This window comes from Pelodiscus sinensis, chromosome 21 (assembly GCF_049634645.1).
Source record: "Pelodiscus sinensis isolate JC-2024 chromosome 21, ASM4963464v1, whole genome shotgun sequence".
NCBI classification, from domain to species: Eukaryota; Metazoa; Chordata; order Testudines; family Trionychidae; genus Pelodiscus; species Pelodiscus sinensis.
Window position 1 is genome coordinate 26,743,772 of NC_134731.1, and position 17,448 is coordinate 26,761,219.

A 17,448-nucleotide genomic window follows, 5' to 3' on the forward strand; every position below is an offset into this window, starting at 1 on the left:
TTTAGGCTGAAGAGTTCTGAGTAAGTTCCTCTTACCTTGTGTTCTTTTTCTGACCTTCCTTCTCTCAAGGTTCAATCGTCCCCTTTATGCAAGAACTACACTTCAGTGTTGAATGCCTTTGAGATTAGATTTTGCATCTTTATTTTTAACATCTGTGGAAGAGCTCAATTAGGACAAAAGAGGATCCCAGAAATTATAAGGGGAAAATATTTGTTTCTTTCTTGGCCTTTTATTTTTCATTTGTGACTGGCTTCTCATGCTCTTAAAACTATGAATCCTGAGATGCTGACTAAGTCATGGAAATGAAATTTCCACAAAAGAAATGTTATCTCTAGTCAAAATGGGCTGAATGATATGTATTTGGTATCAATTACATAACAATCCAGGAAAATATCTTCCCTTTTAGGAGAAATGTAATTTTAGTAAACCCTTATAGGGCACATGAAAATCTCCACTCGGCATTGCACGACTAACTAGATTTGTCATTTGTGACATTTTTGTTGCTGACTTCCTTTTAAGCTTCTAGTCCATGCTAGAGGTACTATATCAGTCATAGTTGCCATAAAATTTCTTGAATAAACTAGTGAAATATATGTAATGCAGCAAACAGACCAAAAGTTTATCTAGACAACCTGTGTCTTGGCTCTTCTTCCCAATTTAGAAGAGGTTTGGGAATGCTTTGGAGCAGATTCACTAGCCCTGGCAGTAGGGATGTAGAATCCCATTTAATTAACTGGTTAAAAACAAAGTTAACTGGGTAACTGATTAAACAAGCACTGAGTGGTGGGATCATATTGTCATGCAAATCTGAGATGACAAGCAATTTCTGCTGAACTTTTGGATAAGGAAAGCCACTTTCGTGGGACTGTGTGGTGACCTCGCCAAAGGACACAAGAGTGAGAGCTTTCCTGCCAGAGGTTGCACTGTGGAAGCTGGCTACTCCAGACAGCAAACTGATTGGTGACCGATTGCTAGGAGTGGGAAATTTGACCATTGGGTTCATGTTGATGAAAGTGGGCAGAGCCATCCATTGCATCCTGCTCCGAAAGACCGTGACTCAGAGCAATGTGTGAGAAATTGTGGATGGTTTTGCACAGGTGGGCTTCCCTAACTGCAGAATGGCGATAGATGGCATGCATATTCCAATTCTGTAGCCAGACTATCTAGCCTCCAGGTACATTAATCTGATGGAGCATTCTTCCATGGTTGTCCAGGCATATGTGAATCGCTGTAGGTGTATCGTGGACATTACAAAGTTGGTCAGGAATAGGGATGTGAATGGGTAACCAGGTAATGGTTAACGGTTACCCAGGAGCAGCCCTCTGTTCGTGGCCCATCCTGTTCAACGTTCTGTTCCACATCCGAATAGCTGTGTGTTGGTAGCAGCACCACATAGACCCAAGCCTGGTGTCTGCAACCCAGCAACTTGCTTCAGAGCTTCCAGAAATCAAAGCCACTTACCTTGTGCAACTCTGCTGTTTGTGCTTCCCCAACCTTCGATTGCTGTGACTGGCTCACCTCCTCCAGGGTAGAAAATAGTTCTTAACTCCATGCATCTGTGGATGCTGAGTTGTCTTGTGGGTCCCCCTCCCCCTCAGCACCTTTGTCCAGTATTCCTTCTCCTGGTGTTGTCCATTCTGAGATGGCCCCTGAGGCCCTGAAGTTTCCACAGGGGATCTTTGAAGTGGAGATGGGATTACCTCCACATATTTCATCCAGCTCTTTGTAGCAACAGCTGATTTCCTATGTTCTGTGGTATGACCAGAAAGGCAAGAACTAAGGACGTTAACATGTACTTGTATACATGGTTAACTGATAAGAGGGTGCTTGGTCCTGCCATGAGGGCAGGGGACTGGACTTGTTGACCTCCCACGGTCCCTTCCGTTCTAGTATTCTACGATTCTGTGATAAGCCTGGGCCCGCTGATTAACCCACATGATTTCAGAGGCAGCGGGGGAGGCCGGAGCCAGTGCATGTGGGGAGATGGATTTTAAGTCAGCTCCTCGTGCATGCTGGCTCCTGTGGAGCCGCCTACCCCTTTCTGTTGTTGTCCCCACTGGGCCCCCAGAATGTAAATGTGTAATCGCTGAAAATGTCAGCAGTTCCACGTTTACAGAAATAAATGTTTAACATCCCTAGTGAGAACAGGAACTGTGGAATGGATACCAAAGGCCAATCCCAATGTAACAAACAGCGGAAGTGTCCACACTGGCACCCCAGCACTGTAGTTACTGCACAGCAAGTTCTAACACCTTTCATTGAGGTGGTTTACCCAGAGACAGCAACTGTGGAATTAGTGCATACTGAGTGGAATTACAGAGTGGGGAGCTGACTTACTGCACTGTAACTTGCCAGTGTAGACTTGGCAGAAGCAAATGGGTTGATGAACCCACAGAAGACCTCTGTGCACTCGCAGGGGTACATGTACCCTTGGTTGAGAAACAGTGACCTCAGTCAGCCAGCAGAAAACCCATAAAAGTGTTGCTGTTTGTCTGTTTCCAAAGAGATTTCAGTCCAACTTCCTTGTTTGTCAATCACTGAGTGGCACAGTGCCTTTCAAGGAATGAAAGACAAAAAGGATCCTTCATAAAGGGGCAACTTACCCTGCTACTATCAATGCCAAAGCAAAAATCTTCATATTGTAGATTACTGCAATAGAATCTTTTTTTGCTGTGTTTGTGGCAGTGGGGGGGAGGGGGAAGAGGGAGGTAAAGTAATTTGTTCCATGAGCTTGTAAAACTGAACTAATTAACAGACAATCTGCATTGATTGAGGCAGCTGCATTCTTTAGTGAAAGATTGTAAACACACTGCCTTTGCAGAATTGTTTTTACTGCTGTAAGTTGCTGAAATGAGGTCTTTGCTAGCCAAAATTTGGGACTTTTCAGTGAGAGTGCATTACAGCAAGGCTGACAGTGCCACTGGAATTAAATCTGTTGTTTTGATTACAAATTTCCTTTTGGTGTAGTTTATATAGATCCACTGCTTGTTGATTGCAGTGAAACTTGACAAAATTCCTGAATTAAGATGTCTTAATTGAATGGAAAGTTTAGCCATATTTTTACAGTGTCCCAGTAGGATGGGGATCAGAATTGTGCAATCTACAATGGTTACACCTGGTTCAGGGCTGCTACCAGTATGGGCAGGGTGTACAGAGTAAGAGAAATTGTAAAGGATGTTTTTATTTTAATGTTAAAAATGCCACACAACAGTTAAAGTACTAATTTGACAAGTTATCCTGAATTTGGAGAGAACTTTCGGCATTGCCTTCCTGAGAATTCCTCCTTGTGTAGTCGGTATTATTGCTATTGTACAATGACAAGAGTCTAGCGAAGTACAGGCTAAATCGTCAATCCATATTAAAACAGGAGCTTCAGGGGGTAGCCAAGTTAGTCTGTTACAGAAAAAAAAACAACAAATGGTCTGGTAGCACTTTATAGACTAACAAAACATGTAGATGTATCATGAGCTTTCGTGGGCACAGCTTGCTTCTCCGGTAATCTGAAGAAGTGGGCTGTGCCCACAAAAGCTCATGATACCATCTACATGTTTTGTTAGTCTATAAAGTGCTACCAGATCATTTGTTGTTTTTTTCATATTAAAACAGTACACACAATGTGCAAACTCTGGCTCTATATTAGCTTTCACAGCTCCATAATATTCACTGCATATTATTCTTAATATACAGGCAGTCCCTGACTTACGTCGGATCTGCACTTACGAACGGGGCTTTTCTCGCCCCGGAGCTCACGGGCGGCGGGTCGCCACCCGTGTCCTCAGGGGCGAGAAAAGCTTCTCCCGGTCTCCCTGGTCTGCTGGGGGGGTCCAGCAAAGCCGCTGGACCCCCCCAGCAGACCAGGGACACCCGAGCAAAGCCGCCGCCTGGGCGGCTTTGCTCGTTTGCCTGGGAGCAAAGCCGGTCCCGCCGCCTGGGCGGCTTTGCTCGGGTGTCCCTGGTCTGCTGGGGGGGTCCAGCGGCTTTGCTGGACCCCCCCAGCAGACCAGGGAGACAGGAGCAAAGCCGCACAGGTGGCATCCCGCCGCCTGTGCGGCTTTGCTCGGGGGCAAAGGAGCAAAGCCACACGGGCGGCGGGGTCCCTCCGCCTGTGCGGCTTTGCTTGGGTCTCCCTGGTGTGCTGGGGGAGGGAGGGGGTGCAACTAGTGCCCCCCCCCCCCCCCCCCAGCAGACCAGGCTTTTGTTGCGGGACGCCTCGGGTAGAGCAGCTGGGGTGCTGCCGGGTTGGTCCTGTGGGAACCTACCGGGCAGCGCCCCAGCTGTTCTGTCCCAGGCTCCAGATTCAGCAGCTGTTGAAACTGATCAGGCTGATTCCAGGAAGCTGGGGGCAGAGCAACTCTGCCTCCGGCTTCCTGTAGTCAGCCCCTGGTCAGTTTCAGTGGCAGCAGCTGAATCTGGAGCCAGTTCCGACTTACATACAAATTCAACTTAAGAACAAACCTATAGTCCCTATCTTGTACATAACCTGGGGACTGCCTGTACTCAATTGGTACTCACACTGTTACCATAGTGCCTGCCTCTGTTGGGTGCATGTCTTAAACTTTTCATGTCACAGAAAATAAGCTCAACAAAATATCCGCACTATGTTTCTGGGAACGTTTAATTAAAAACTGCACTGTGCATCTCAACAGATGCATTTCAATTTTAGGCCCATCTAAACTGGTGCTTAGAGGAAACTGTAGTGATCAAGATAAAATATCAAGAATTGCAAATATTCCCCCAAAGGTTTCAAAATTTCTCAAATTATCTTTAAGTCTAAAATTCATGACACCCAGTATTGGTAGTATAATAGGTGAATAGTATAATAGTATAACTCAAAGGAATATACTGTATTTAATATAAAGGAATGTATTGTTTAACTTGTTCATTCTTAAGTGTTTGGATATGAACTCCAATAAGTCTAAGGAAAGTTTTTGTTTTGAGAGACTGAGAAGTCTAAAAGCTGAATGAGGAAAATGGTTGCTTGTTTGCATCACACTTATGTCTCTAATTATTTTAATTTCTAAATAATTTAACATACAAACAATGTTACAAAAATAAATAGAAACTGGATTAATTTCAACATTCATTCCTCCTTTCTAGACCTGGGAAAATGTCTTAATTCTTGAAGCATGTCCCCAAAGTCAACAAACTCTGGCTCTTTCAATCCAAGGAGGAAGCAAATTTCAGAGTCAAGGACCCTCTCTGAAAACACTCTGCCAGAAAACCCCTCCAGATTAAACTATTTATATGAAGAGCTGTTATAATTTACCAGTAATTTTCTTCTGCTCTTGCTGTTATTATAGATAATTGTTTGTGAATACAAGCTCCCTAGCCAGTTTCTTCTTTAAAGTCCTGCAAGGAACTCATCCTGCATTAGACATCAGCAATTCATTATGGATATCAGTATATCATGAATCCAGCCATATGATTTGACTTCGGGAAGAAGAGATGAGTAAAGAGATTGCTAACTAGTATTTAAACATGTATTTTAGTAACACATAGAAGAAGTAAGAGAAATTGTTAAAATCATTAGAGAGGGTAATAACTTGAAAATTTCATCAAGTAAAATATACCTGCAACTTTCCCCTAAGGTCCAAGTCTGTCTTTAAAAACATTAATAAAAACAAGAAAATTTCAAGTTAAGACGCCAGCTCCATCCTTCCAAACGAGGGGTGGGCAAATTCTGACAGGCAGGCCAGATCTGGTCCACAGGATTAGTCCCTGGCGGGCCCCCACTTCCATGTTTATCTGCACCTTAGCAGGTATTGGAGGATTGCAGCTCTCATTGGGATGCGAGCAGCGGGAAGCAGTATCCCAGTCCGCAATGCTTCCTGCTGCTCACATTGCCTGTGAATGGTGATTCATGGCCAATCAGAGCTGTGATCCTCTGATACCTGTCGAAGTGCAGATAAACATAGTAGTGGCGGTCTGCCAAGGACTAGCCCTGCGGGCTACCAGCTTTTTATTGTCCATCCCTGTTCCAAAACACATGTTCTGCGATGACTATGGTTAGGCTATATGCTGTGATCTAAGATATTTCCACAATACCTAAATGCATTAGGGGGGCATGAAAGATCATGTGAGGTGTCAGCTCAAACTTAGAATTCCCTAGGCTTTCTTCCCCTAGAAAGGTCAATTTTACTGGAATGTAATTAGAAAAACATTTTCTTTGGGTTTCTTTTTTCAGATACTTATTTATATTTTCTGTAAATAGTTGGGCATAGGAGATTTTTAGGAAAGAAGTTTTGAATAGGTGGGGTTTGATTAGTGGTAATTTCTTTTGAATACCAGAGAACAATAGTAATGAACTTAAGGCAGGTAGTTATTCTTCATGTACAGTCCCATGATAACTGTCTTACTAAGATGAATTGAAATTCTCGCCTTTATCCAAGGCAGGTTAATTGTAGTAAAGGAATATTATAAAATGTTAGTAAAACTTTCTCACCTGATTGCAGTGCTGCTCTGCCACCTGGCTGAGAGCAAGTTCTAACTACAGGCAGTCCCCGGGTTACGTACAAGATAGGGACTGTAGGTTTGTTCTTAAGTTGAATCTGTATGTAAGTCGGAACTGGCGTCCAGATTCAGCCGCTGCTGAAACTGACCGCCAGTTCTGACTTACATACAGATTCAACTTAAGAACCCCAAGCGTCCCCAAGTCAGCTGCTGCTGAAACTGATCAGCTGCTGATTCCAGGAAGCCTGGGGCAGAGCAACTCTGCCTCCGGCTTCCTGTAGTCAGCGCTGGTCAGTTTCAGCAGCGGCTGACTTGGGGACGCCTGGGGCAGAGCAGCTGGGGTGCTGCCGGGTTGGTCCAGTAGTGCCCAGAGCGGCGCTGCAGGACCAATCGGCAGCACCCCAGCTGCTCTGCCCCAGGGTCCACAACAAAAGCCTGGTTTGCTGGGGGGAGGGGGGCACACTAGCTGCGCCTCCCCCCCCCCAGCAGACCAGGGACACGGGGAGCAGAGCTGCAGCGGCAGCGGGGTGCCGCGCCTCTGAGGCTTTGCTCTGGCAAAGCCTCAGAAGCGCGGGAACCTGCCACTGCTGCGGCTTCAGTCCCGGTGCCCCTGGTCTGCTGGAGACGGTCTCCAGCAGACCAGGGGCACCGGGAGCAGCTTTACGAACGGGGCTTTCTCGCCCTGGAGCTCGCAGGCAGCAATCCGCCACCTCGACCTCCGGGGCGAGAAAGCCCCGTTCGTAAGTGCGGATCCGACTTAAGTCGGATCCGCGTAAGTCGGGGACTGCCTGTAATGACAGCATAATATATTAAATCACTTACATTGATTGATTGTTCTAAAACCATAGAACTTTATTACATTCTTATTCATTGATATTTTTTCAGCGTAGCTGATTTGGATGCGCTATATGCAGTGATTTAAAAACTTGTAATCTGTAGCTGTCAAGAGGCATTTTTTCCTCCATGCCTATTTCTGTGATCACTACATGATAACATTGTGTGTGGTTCGGTGCTAAGTCATTCACAATACACTGCCCATTTGACAGTGCTGCTTTCTGAAAGACGCCACTTAATGCTATCAGGAAGAGGGACAAAAATATGTCCCATGTGGAATCAAATATAAAATGATTATAGTCATTTTTTGTTTTATTCTCAGAGACGTTGTAATGCCTTAGAAGAGGAGCAATTTAATTATTAGAGTAGGTGCTATTGTGATTATAATTAAGGTTACGATTTAGTCATAAGTAATTTTAATAAACCTCACATACAGGTTATGGGCAATAAACAAAAATTCATGGCCCATTACTTGTACTATGGGATCCTGACTAGATCCAGACTAGCAGGATGCTGTTCTGGGGTGGGAGGCCAGGGCACCAGCTGCCTGGGGCCACCTGAGCAGTAGCCAGTCTAGCCAATCCTGAGTCATTCCAGCAGTACCCATGTGTCTGACTGCAGAGTTGCCCCCACCACTGCTGCACTGGTGGCCCCTGAGAACACTGCCAGGGGCTGCCAAGCTGTGGCTGCTCCCACTGCCCCTGGGACCATGCCTCCGGCAAAGGTCAGCTGCAATGGCTGCTACTCGGGAGACAAGGCCTGTTACCTGGGGCCACCTGAGCAGTGCCCAGTAAGGCTGGGCTGTGGGGCCAGCTGCTTGCACAGCCTTAATGACACTGGCTGATGCAGACGTCACAGTGGCCCTGAAAAGTCTCAGAATCTGTGACTTCAGTGACCTCCATGAGAGAAACAGAGCCATGCTAATTAGGGATGAATCAGTGTACACGTTTAAATGGTTAACCGATGCGCCTGGGCTCATTGGTTAACCCTCACAGTTCCACGCAAGCGCTCCCATCTGTATTGGTGATTACACATTTACAAAATTTCAGCGGTTATCCATTTACACAAAACCAAACCAAATACTTTTTAACATCCCTACTAATTATAGTACCTTGCTTTTCAAGCTGGTCAGCTGTTGATGAACTGGGTATTATCAGTACAGCAGGCAAATCCTGTACATCTTCTTTTGTGCAACTTGCCTGAGCAAAACCTTCGTTGGCACCTTGCAGTTGATTTCAGTATCATAGGGTTAGAAGGAACTGCTGGGGTCTGTTGAGTGTTTTGTTTTGTTTTATTTTGACTTGGCATGGCACTGGTTATAAACTGTGTGCGACAGCAGGGCCCGATGGCAATGTGATGGGGCGATTTGTGACTGAGCAGCTCATATAAAAGACCAGAGTTGCAACCTTCAGACAAGGCGATTATACGGTGCCTTAACACCTAAGCTCCTGCTACACATTACTTTGTAGGCATTTTTCATATGGAGGAAGTTTAAGGGACAATCATTCTGACAGAAATGTGTCCTCGCTGACATGTTAGGCAGTCTGCAGCAGTTCTAATCTGTTGCTCTCTTGCACAAGATACAATCATACAACTGAGCATCTGGATTCAGTCTGGCCTTTGAACTCTGTCTCAGTGGTTTCAAGGCAAGATGCTTAGGCATACATATTGAAGATCTTGGCGTGATTATTCATCAAGCACCTGATTAGACCTTTTACACGTATACCATGATCTAGGAGATTGATGGTTGCCTATTATTTGGTTTGTAATTTGGTTTGCCATAGGTCACTATGAGAGTAACAACTCTTAAATTGTGTGGGTTTTTTATTTTCTTTGCAAGTGATTAACCTCCTCTAGTAAATGATTACTTGATTGCATGCCATCATATAGTAAGTCCTCGGGTAGAAGAAGTATGGATCACTGGATTGATTATGAGGCTGGGAATCAGGAATCTCCTTAGTTCTATTCTGTGTTTCTTGCTACTACTTGCTATGCCTCCTTGAGCAAATCAAACTGTCTGTGTATTAATTGCCCTATCTATAAAAGGGGTAAAAATAAAGGTCTTAGCACTGTATAATTACTAAATATTTTGTAAGTGCTAAATATGGTGCAAATGAAATCTCTGTTTTAGGACCTTCCTTTTGGGACCTTTCCCTCCTGGTATTAAGTTGGCTATCTGTTGCTGCTGTGTGAAGGCTGCTTTCAACATTCACTTTTTAGGGGAGAGAGGCAGTTATTTAATGTATGGGGAAGTCAGTGGAGCCACAACTAATGGCCTGACAATCACAGGAGTTGTCATGGCCTAGGTTGGACTTGAAGAATAAAAGAACTGATGTGACTTTTTACAGAAAACGAAAACTAAATGGCCATTTCCTCTTAATGAGAATATGTTTCTGTTAAAGTGAAATAAGGTGTTTCATTGCATTTTATTTGCTATGCATATAAATAAAACAAGGGGGTTGGGTGTGGCTGAGAGAGAATAATGTATTCGTTTTATTGCATGAACAAGCTCCAATGCAAATACACTTCTTAAGAAATTCAAAAATAAAATTCCTTGAAGAAGTGTTGGCCAGAAAAGCAGGTGCATAGATGCTAGATGTGGCTAGCAGTGCAGAACAGGAAGAAGTGTTCCAATGACTTGCTCTTTGTTCCCCAAATGGAGCAGATCACTCGGATGTCAGATACTTCCCGAAGCTTTGAAAGGGGGAGGGCTAATGCCTGCAGGGCAGCAGAGATTATAAAACACTGAGTACAGCCATCAGGGCAGGCATTGTGGGATATTGGTGGAAGCCAGTTCTCTGGACAAAACAAACAGCAGAGTCCACATTGGCTCTGTCGACAATAAAGGGAGGGGAAAAGACTAGGCTCTTGCAGTGATGGAAGCTTTTTGTTGCCCAAACTGGGTGTTTTTCTCTACAAAAATCTCCCTGTAGTGTAAACACAGTCATTGTTTTGTCACCAAAAGGCAGGTTTTGGCAACAAAACATGCCAGTGTAGACAAGGCCACAGTTTGGTGCCCAGTATAATACATTTGTGATTTGAGTTCTGTTGCTTTTAATGTTGACAGCTTTAGGCTTCAAAGTTTCAGGGAATTGTTGGACACCAAAAGATTATTCAGTCCGAGATTTTAGCATCCTGCAACTTTAATGGAGCCTCCACTACTTTTCTGTCTTTGTAATCTGAAATCTTCTCTTATTGGCTACTAAGAACCTATTGTTATGGCTGGTGGGCCACACATTTCTTAGAAGGTTTGGGGATCAGAAGTTTATCTCTGTAGTTTGTCTCTTACAAGCAAAATTCAATACCATATGTTGAATTATTCAACAATCCCAGTGTTGTCTTAAATATTCCTATGCATGCCACAACTGTGGGAAAATCTTCCATGATTATTGTATTGTTGCACCCAATGCACAGCTAGTTTTTTCAATAAATGGACTTTGCACCCTACTGTGGGGTCTGGGATGGAGGGTGGGAGCATGAGGTAGGGGACTGGAGTTCAGGAGATGATGTGGGTTCTGAGAGTTTGAGTGAAGGAGGGGGTTATGAAGGAGGATGGTGTTCTTTAGTAATGATCTGGGACAGAAGAATGGGGTGCAAGGTCAGGAAAGGGATATGGGTCCTGGGGAGGCGTGTAGGAGGAGTTTCAGGTTTCTAGGAGGGAGTTATGATCTGGAGGGGGTGGGTAGAGTGGGTTCAGAGGGTTTGGGTGATGACTTGGGGCAGGAGGAGGGTTGGAGGCCTGGGGCAGGTAGATGGGCAGGGGGGGGGGAGGGAAACAAGGGGTGGGATGCCAGAGGCAGGCTCAGTCTGGGAGACACTTAAGCAGGTTGGCTCCCTGCCTGTCTGCTGCAGTCCCATGCTAATTGACTGGCTGCTCCAAGAGGCTCTGCTCCAGGCTGGGGGGAGGGGGAGAGAGAGAGAGAGAGAGGAGGCTTTGCACACTACCCTGGCCTCCATTAAAAATACCCAGCTCCTATTGGCTGGAAACTGGCTATAGCTGCTCTGTGCTAAGGATCCCTGGCCATATCTTGCCTACCCCTGATCTAACTACTTTCATAGTGCAAAATAAGACCTGTCTGAAGCAGTTCTTCACTTTCTTCCTCTTCTCTAAAATTGGAAACAAAAAACTGTTTTGACAAATCTGCTACTTCTCTATTCTTGCTTTCTAATTCATTACTAATACTTCTTAGTAGACAGCATTTGTTTGATTTATTTATTACAATTCTCTTCAATGTCATCTGTTTTTCTTCTTGCTTTTAACTTCTGCTTATTTCTAAAATATAGATATCCAAATCACTGTTCTTACCAGATTTTATTTTTATTTTTTGAAAAGCCTTCTGTTTAGCAGTTATTGCTCTTTTATAGTAGTGTCTAACCACATTCGTTTCTGTTGCTCTTTTATCTTGCACAAAATTAACTGGGATGAATTTCAAATGTAGCTTATCCAACTGTTAAGTAGTTCCCTCTTCTCTGCAATAGACTTCAGATCTATTCTAGAATTCCAAACCAGAATCTGTTGGACATATTACCCTAAAATTTTCCAAAAAGTCAGAAATATTGAGGGTTTATTAAAGTGCTATGTGGGTATTTGTATCATTATCTCAAGCATGGTTCTAGTTTCAGCCAGATCATATTTTTTAAGATTAAATGAATTGTTCTGTATCTGTAACAGTAAGAAACTTAAGACATCTGTGAGGAGGTGTAAACTAAGAAAAAAATATTGAAATCCTTCTGAATTGGTCACTGCAAAAGAAAAATCTCAGACCCTTGCTTCCCCCCTCCGTACCCCCTCCCCCGGTTTGACTTACAGAATCCTGTAAAATAATTTATACACACACACACCTCTGTAAACCTAGTCTGTTTTGTACTTGTTAAATTAGTTTAGGCTTAGAAGTAACAGAAAGGTGGCTGGACCACCACGAGAGAGCCAATAATTTTAATTGGGATTTTTCTCACAAACTTGAGAGGCTAAAGAGCTAAAATCCTGGCTTTTTATTTTTCATCTTGTTGTGTCAGTCTGACTTTTTAATTGATATTTACTTCTATCTAAATCATCTTTTGTTCAGTTTCATAGCATTGGTAATTTCTGCCCAGGAGAATAGCAGAGGCTTTGTAGTTAGGAGCAAGGTATTTTGGCAGAGTTATGTGGAGAAGATGGCCCAAAACCTAAATTATGCCTCACTCTAGCAAGTAGTTTTTCTCATTTTTTGTGAACATGAGATTGTCAAATCAATTAAAAGAAAAATATGGCCATATTTCTTCATAAAAATATCAATATAGTGCCTGTTGACTTAAGTGGAAATGATGCACGTATCTGAGTGGAAAAGTTATAAATATAACATTCAAATACTGGTTGGACTTCTTTGGTCCAGTACCCTTGGAACCTGATGGGTGCCAAACCAGAGAATTTGCCAAACCACAGGAAGTCAGTATTGACTAGCAGCTTTACCAACACTCCACGGCTTGCTGGGCTCTTAGACGTTTAAGGGTAAATTATAGCTAAATAACAGCACAGAACACTGAGAGCCGGGACTGGTAGCTGTAGTATAAACAAACTATATGGGATTGCAGGAAACTTGGCCACACCCATGATAAGTGGACATCCAGATGTTACCAGACTAGAGAGGTCCAACCTGTTTTGCAAAAGAAAAACACTGCAGAATGATTTGGATAATGTTGGCTTATGTACTGATAAATGACCCATGTAATGCAGCATGGCTTAATTTAAGTGTGGTATTGAATACAGATGAAGGCTTTTCTATATATAACAGTTTAAAGTGCATTCATGACCGCATTTTTAACTGAAAGGGTGGCTGTGGCAGGAGCACTAGACCTCTCCCAGCATGCTTGTGGTCGTTCCTCCTCCTTTGCTGCCTTTATCAGAAAGAGGCAACAAGAAAGGGGGTTGAGGGGTTCTTCAAAGCAGCAGTGCTGTGTGGAGCCAAGGAACCTGACACTGGACTCCCTGTGGAGTTTTAAAGCTACAGTGCTGCATGGAACCTGGGGTCAACTTGGGGACTCAGAGTCCCCAGCTGACCCTGGCCTCCATGCCATGCTAGCACTTTGAAACGCCGCGGGCAGTACGGGGCCAGCGGGGGACTGCTTGAGTCCCCCATTAGCCCTGTGCTCCTCCCATAACTTTCGCCTTTAAAGTGTAGCAACAGCCATTATCAACTAATTGAATAGTTGATGCAAATTGCATCGACTATTCAATTAGCCTATTAATCTAAATTTAACTAATTCACACTGACGGTTTACAGCGCTGTAACTTGCTGTGCTCTGGATGTGTGTGCTTTTTCATACCCCTGAGCCAGAAAGTTACAGTGCTGTAAAGTGCCAGTGTAGACTTGGCTGAAATATAGGATGGTGGATAGTATGTTGAAAGTACATGGTCAAAGCTTGCCTGTAAGTGTGACATCTATCTTGGTAGTTTGGTTTACTATAAATTGATGGAAGTTATTCTGGTATTCATAAAGAATGACTGTAGACAAAGGATATTGTGTTGCTGGTAGAAAATAATCAGCAAAGGTGTAACTACAAATGGGATCTCCTAAATTAAAAAAAAATTCTCTATATAGAACATAATGATCCCAATGAGCTATTTGTGATCTTAAAAATAACTCTGAAGAAAAGCCGTAATACATTGACATGTTGGAGGAACTTGTACTTCGGTTATTGAGAGGGGGCATTTCCATTCAGAATAACTAAACCAGAGAGTGTTTCCAAAGTCAGCAAAGGAAGCAGGTGATGTAAGCCACTGAAAAATGGAACTGTATTGAACTTGAAGTAGACATACTATGTTAGTTTGATTTGGGAATTATTATGCAAGTATATATATACACACCTGCATTATATATATAACCGGTTTACTGTTGGTAATTTACTATATTACCTTACTGAGTTATAACCCTAAATGTTTTGAGAACATCTGCTTGACTTTCCTCTGCTCCCCTCCCCCCAAATGCAAATAGTCATTTTTGGTTTAAAGAAAGAATTCCCAGGCTGTAGCACTTAGAGCTTAACTACATTCAAGAGATGTAATTTCAGAAGGCTGGTATCTTTGCTCTGTACTACTTTATTTGTAAACTAGACTTTGGACATTCTTTTGAGATGAGTAGATATAAAGTCCTTTTTTTTTTTTTATTTGGAATAAATTACCTTCTCTTCAACTAAGAGCAGTTACAATCTTGCTGTTTCTTTTCTTTTTCTTTGACAGAGAGAGCTTGATGCCACAGCAACATTATTGGCTAACCGACAAGATGAAAGTGAGCAGTCTAGAAAAAAGCTTATTGAGCAAAGTCGTGAGTTCAAGAAAAACACTCCAGAGGTAAGGGGAAAAGCTACTTAACAGTCATTTGACTTCCTTGATGTAGTACATTTTTAGCAGGCACTTGTTAGTTTATTTTTTATATATTTGGTAAATATATATAATAAATGTGAAATAAACTAGATTGAGTGAATGTGATTGAAGGATTTTCTTTAGTGTATTGCTTAATTATCTTAATTGTGACTGAATTATATGGAGACTCTTTGTCTAGACTGAGTGTTCTATAATTGTTGAAATAAGAATTGACTTTTTGTGGGGTCTACATTTGAATACCATGCTTAACACAAATGGCTTGTTTACATTTCATAATCATCTAAAACTCAGAGACATTGCAAAAATATTTTTTAAATGGTCATTCAAACTTTATCACTCTTTCATGCAAATAGAATCTGGCCTTTTAACTCCTTATACATAGATCAAGGGTGAAATTTCAGCTGTGCTCTGAATTGGCTCGTGTTTTCACGGGGATCAAATGGAGTTATACCATTGCCTTCGTGGATAAGTTTTTTTTTGTCTGCCCTACTGCTGAGCAATCATTGGCCTAGCTCTATATCCACTGGTCAGAAGGGGCAAAGCTGTGGAGGGAGCCATGGAAGTACAGAGACAGGCGAGACACATCAGGGATAAACATCTTTTCAAGGGCTGATTTTTCAAATAGGCAAAGTTTCTGGATGTTGATGGAAGATTCATATGTGTATTCTGAAAATGTTATGTTTTTCTGACCCTTTATTCTATAAAGAATAAAACTTCAGATTCCTGAGACTGCAAAAATGACTTTGTGCATTTAACAGTTTGTTGGCTTATTTGGAGAGCTGTCCCTGGCAAACTTTCTCACACACCGACAACTGTATTTTTATCAAACAGAAGTTTACTGAAAAAGGTGCTTTTAAAATGCATTGTGTGATGTTTCTTAGTAAACTTTTAGTAGATTGTGTGGCTGCTAATGCTCAGAGGAAAGCCCTGTATTATTACATAGGCATTGTTTTCCCACTTGGCTTTTCAAGTCTGTGGCTTGCTTCTGCAGTAGACAAGACACACACAGGTAAGTGAAAGGTTTTTACCATGTTAATCATATTGCAGTAGAATTTAATATTTTTAAAAAATAAAAACACAGTACTAAACCTTTTGTTCACTAATTGGTAAAGAATGTTTTCCTTTTCTTCAGAAGTAGAGATGGATTAGATGCAAAAAAATGATTTTTGGATTGTCCTCAATATTTGGGGAAGTTTGGATCTGTTCTGACTTTTACAGCTTGGGTTCATTTCTCTTTAAGTCACAGCCATCACATTCTCCTGGAACTTGTATAGATTTCTCAGTGTTCCTTTTCCCTCTTTCCTCCATTGCTGTAATATCTTTTTTTTCCTGTCGTCTCCTCTTTTTTTTCTGTCGTCTCTTATTTTGAACAGAAATATCATAGTCCTTCATCGTACTCTGCTTTCTTTGTCAGAATTCAAAAATAAAGTGGGTTGAAAAAGAGAGGAAAGTAGCTACTGTAATTGTAACCAGACATAGCAAGCTTGCGACGTAATTACTGCTTGCAGGAACAGAGGAAGTAGCTTAGATGTGCCAGTGTCAACCTGTGCTTCCTCAGGTGATTTGAAGAAGAATTACTTCTATACTAATATGTTGTGTCCCAATGGGTATTCCTGTCAGTGCACAGATGCACTGTACACCTTTTATCATAGATTTGTATAATAGTGTCCATTCACTTGCCTGTGTGCTGTTGGTATTCTCCTGCCCTGAACCAAGGCTTTATCAGGCTTTGCATGCAAACTCACCCACAGTTCGTTCTTAACTGCCTCAGTCTGAAACAGGGATAGCATGTCCACTTCTTTGAGTATGGGCAGGGGAGCATTGTTCCAGTACATACAGGCTCCGCTGCTACCTGGTCCTCATATGCCCTCATATGCCAAGTCCTTGGAGTTGGAAGCAGAGTCCTTCTGGTCCGGATCCAGCAAAAGTTCCAGGTCCCACAGAAGAGGACACCAGCCTCAGCTCTGACAGTGGCAAACCCCAGCCCAAAGGCTCTTTTGGACCCTCTGTGCCTTCCACCAGGGCCAGAGCTGAAGCTGCCACTTATACTCGAGGTCCATATCTGGCTTTGGCAACCTATGTGCCTTCATCTGGCCAGCTGGTTCCTGTACGCCTTGTGCCAATGCCCCGGCTCCTGTTCAGACTCTTCCAGCACTGGCATCTTCACACAGGCTATGCTTACCACAATTGGGTTGGCATTGACGAGGTACTCCTGGAGCCTGCAGAAACCATCTAGCAAACACCCGTCTCTTCTCCCCCCACCAACAAATATGCAGACAGAAAATACTATGTCCTAGCCAAGGCATGGACTACTTCTCCCATCCACAGCCAAATTCTCTTGTTGATGCCATCAGTTGAAACAACCACAGTTTCGATCCACACCCCAGGATAAGAAACATATTTGGGCAGAAATATACTCATCTCCTACCCTCCAGTTCTGCATGGCAAACTATGCAGTTCTCCTGGCCAACTAAGATTACTCCAACTACACTAAGCTATCAAAGCTTGCTGATGAACTGTCAGACCACAAGTGCCCCCAACTACAATTTATTATCAGAGGATCAAATTATCCTGAGCAGCCTTACAGGCGGCTATGGATGTTGTTGATGTAGTGGCCCGAACCACCACCACAGCTGTTATGATGCATAGGGCCTCCTCAGGAATTCCCCCAGGTGCTTCTGCTCGAGGTTGAAGACCTCCCATTCAACAGGGGGTGGCTGTTTGCATGAAGGACTCTCGTGCTATGCTCTGCCCACTGGGTATCTATGTTCCATCCAACAAGAGATGGCATTACACCCCATCCT

At 43.0% G+C, this 17,448-nt stretch overlaps 1 protein-coding gene across 5 annotated transcripts in view; it reads left to right on the plus strand.

Annotated features, from left to right (window-relative positions):
* CUX1 (cut like homeobox 1) overlaps nucleotides 1-17,448 on the plus strand; it is a 397,218-nt gene that overhangs the window by 60,794 nt on the left and 318,976 nt on the right. For all 5 annotated transcript variants that reach the window (XM_075904405.1, XM_075904407.1, XM_075904408.1 and 2 more), the window contains exon 2: nucleotides 14,501-14,611. In XM_075904405.1, the coding sequence (XP_075760520.1) occupies nucleotides 14,501-14,611 (111 nt within the window). The remainder of the gene's footprint in view (nucleotides 1-14,500; nucleotides 14,612-17,448) is intronic.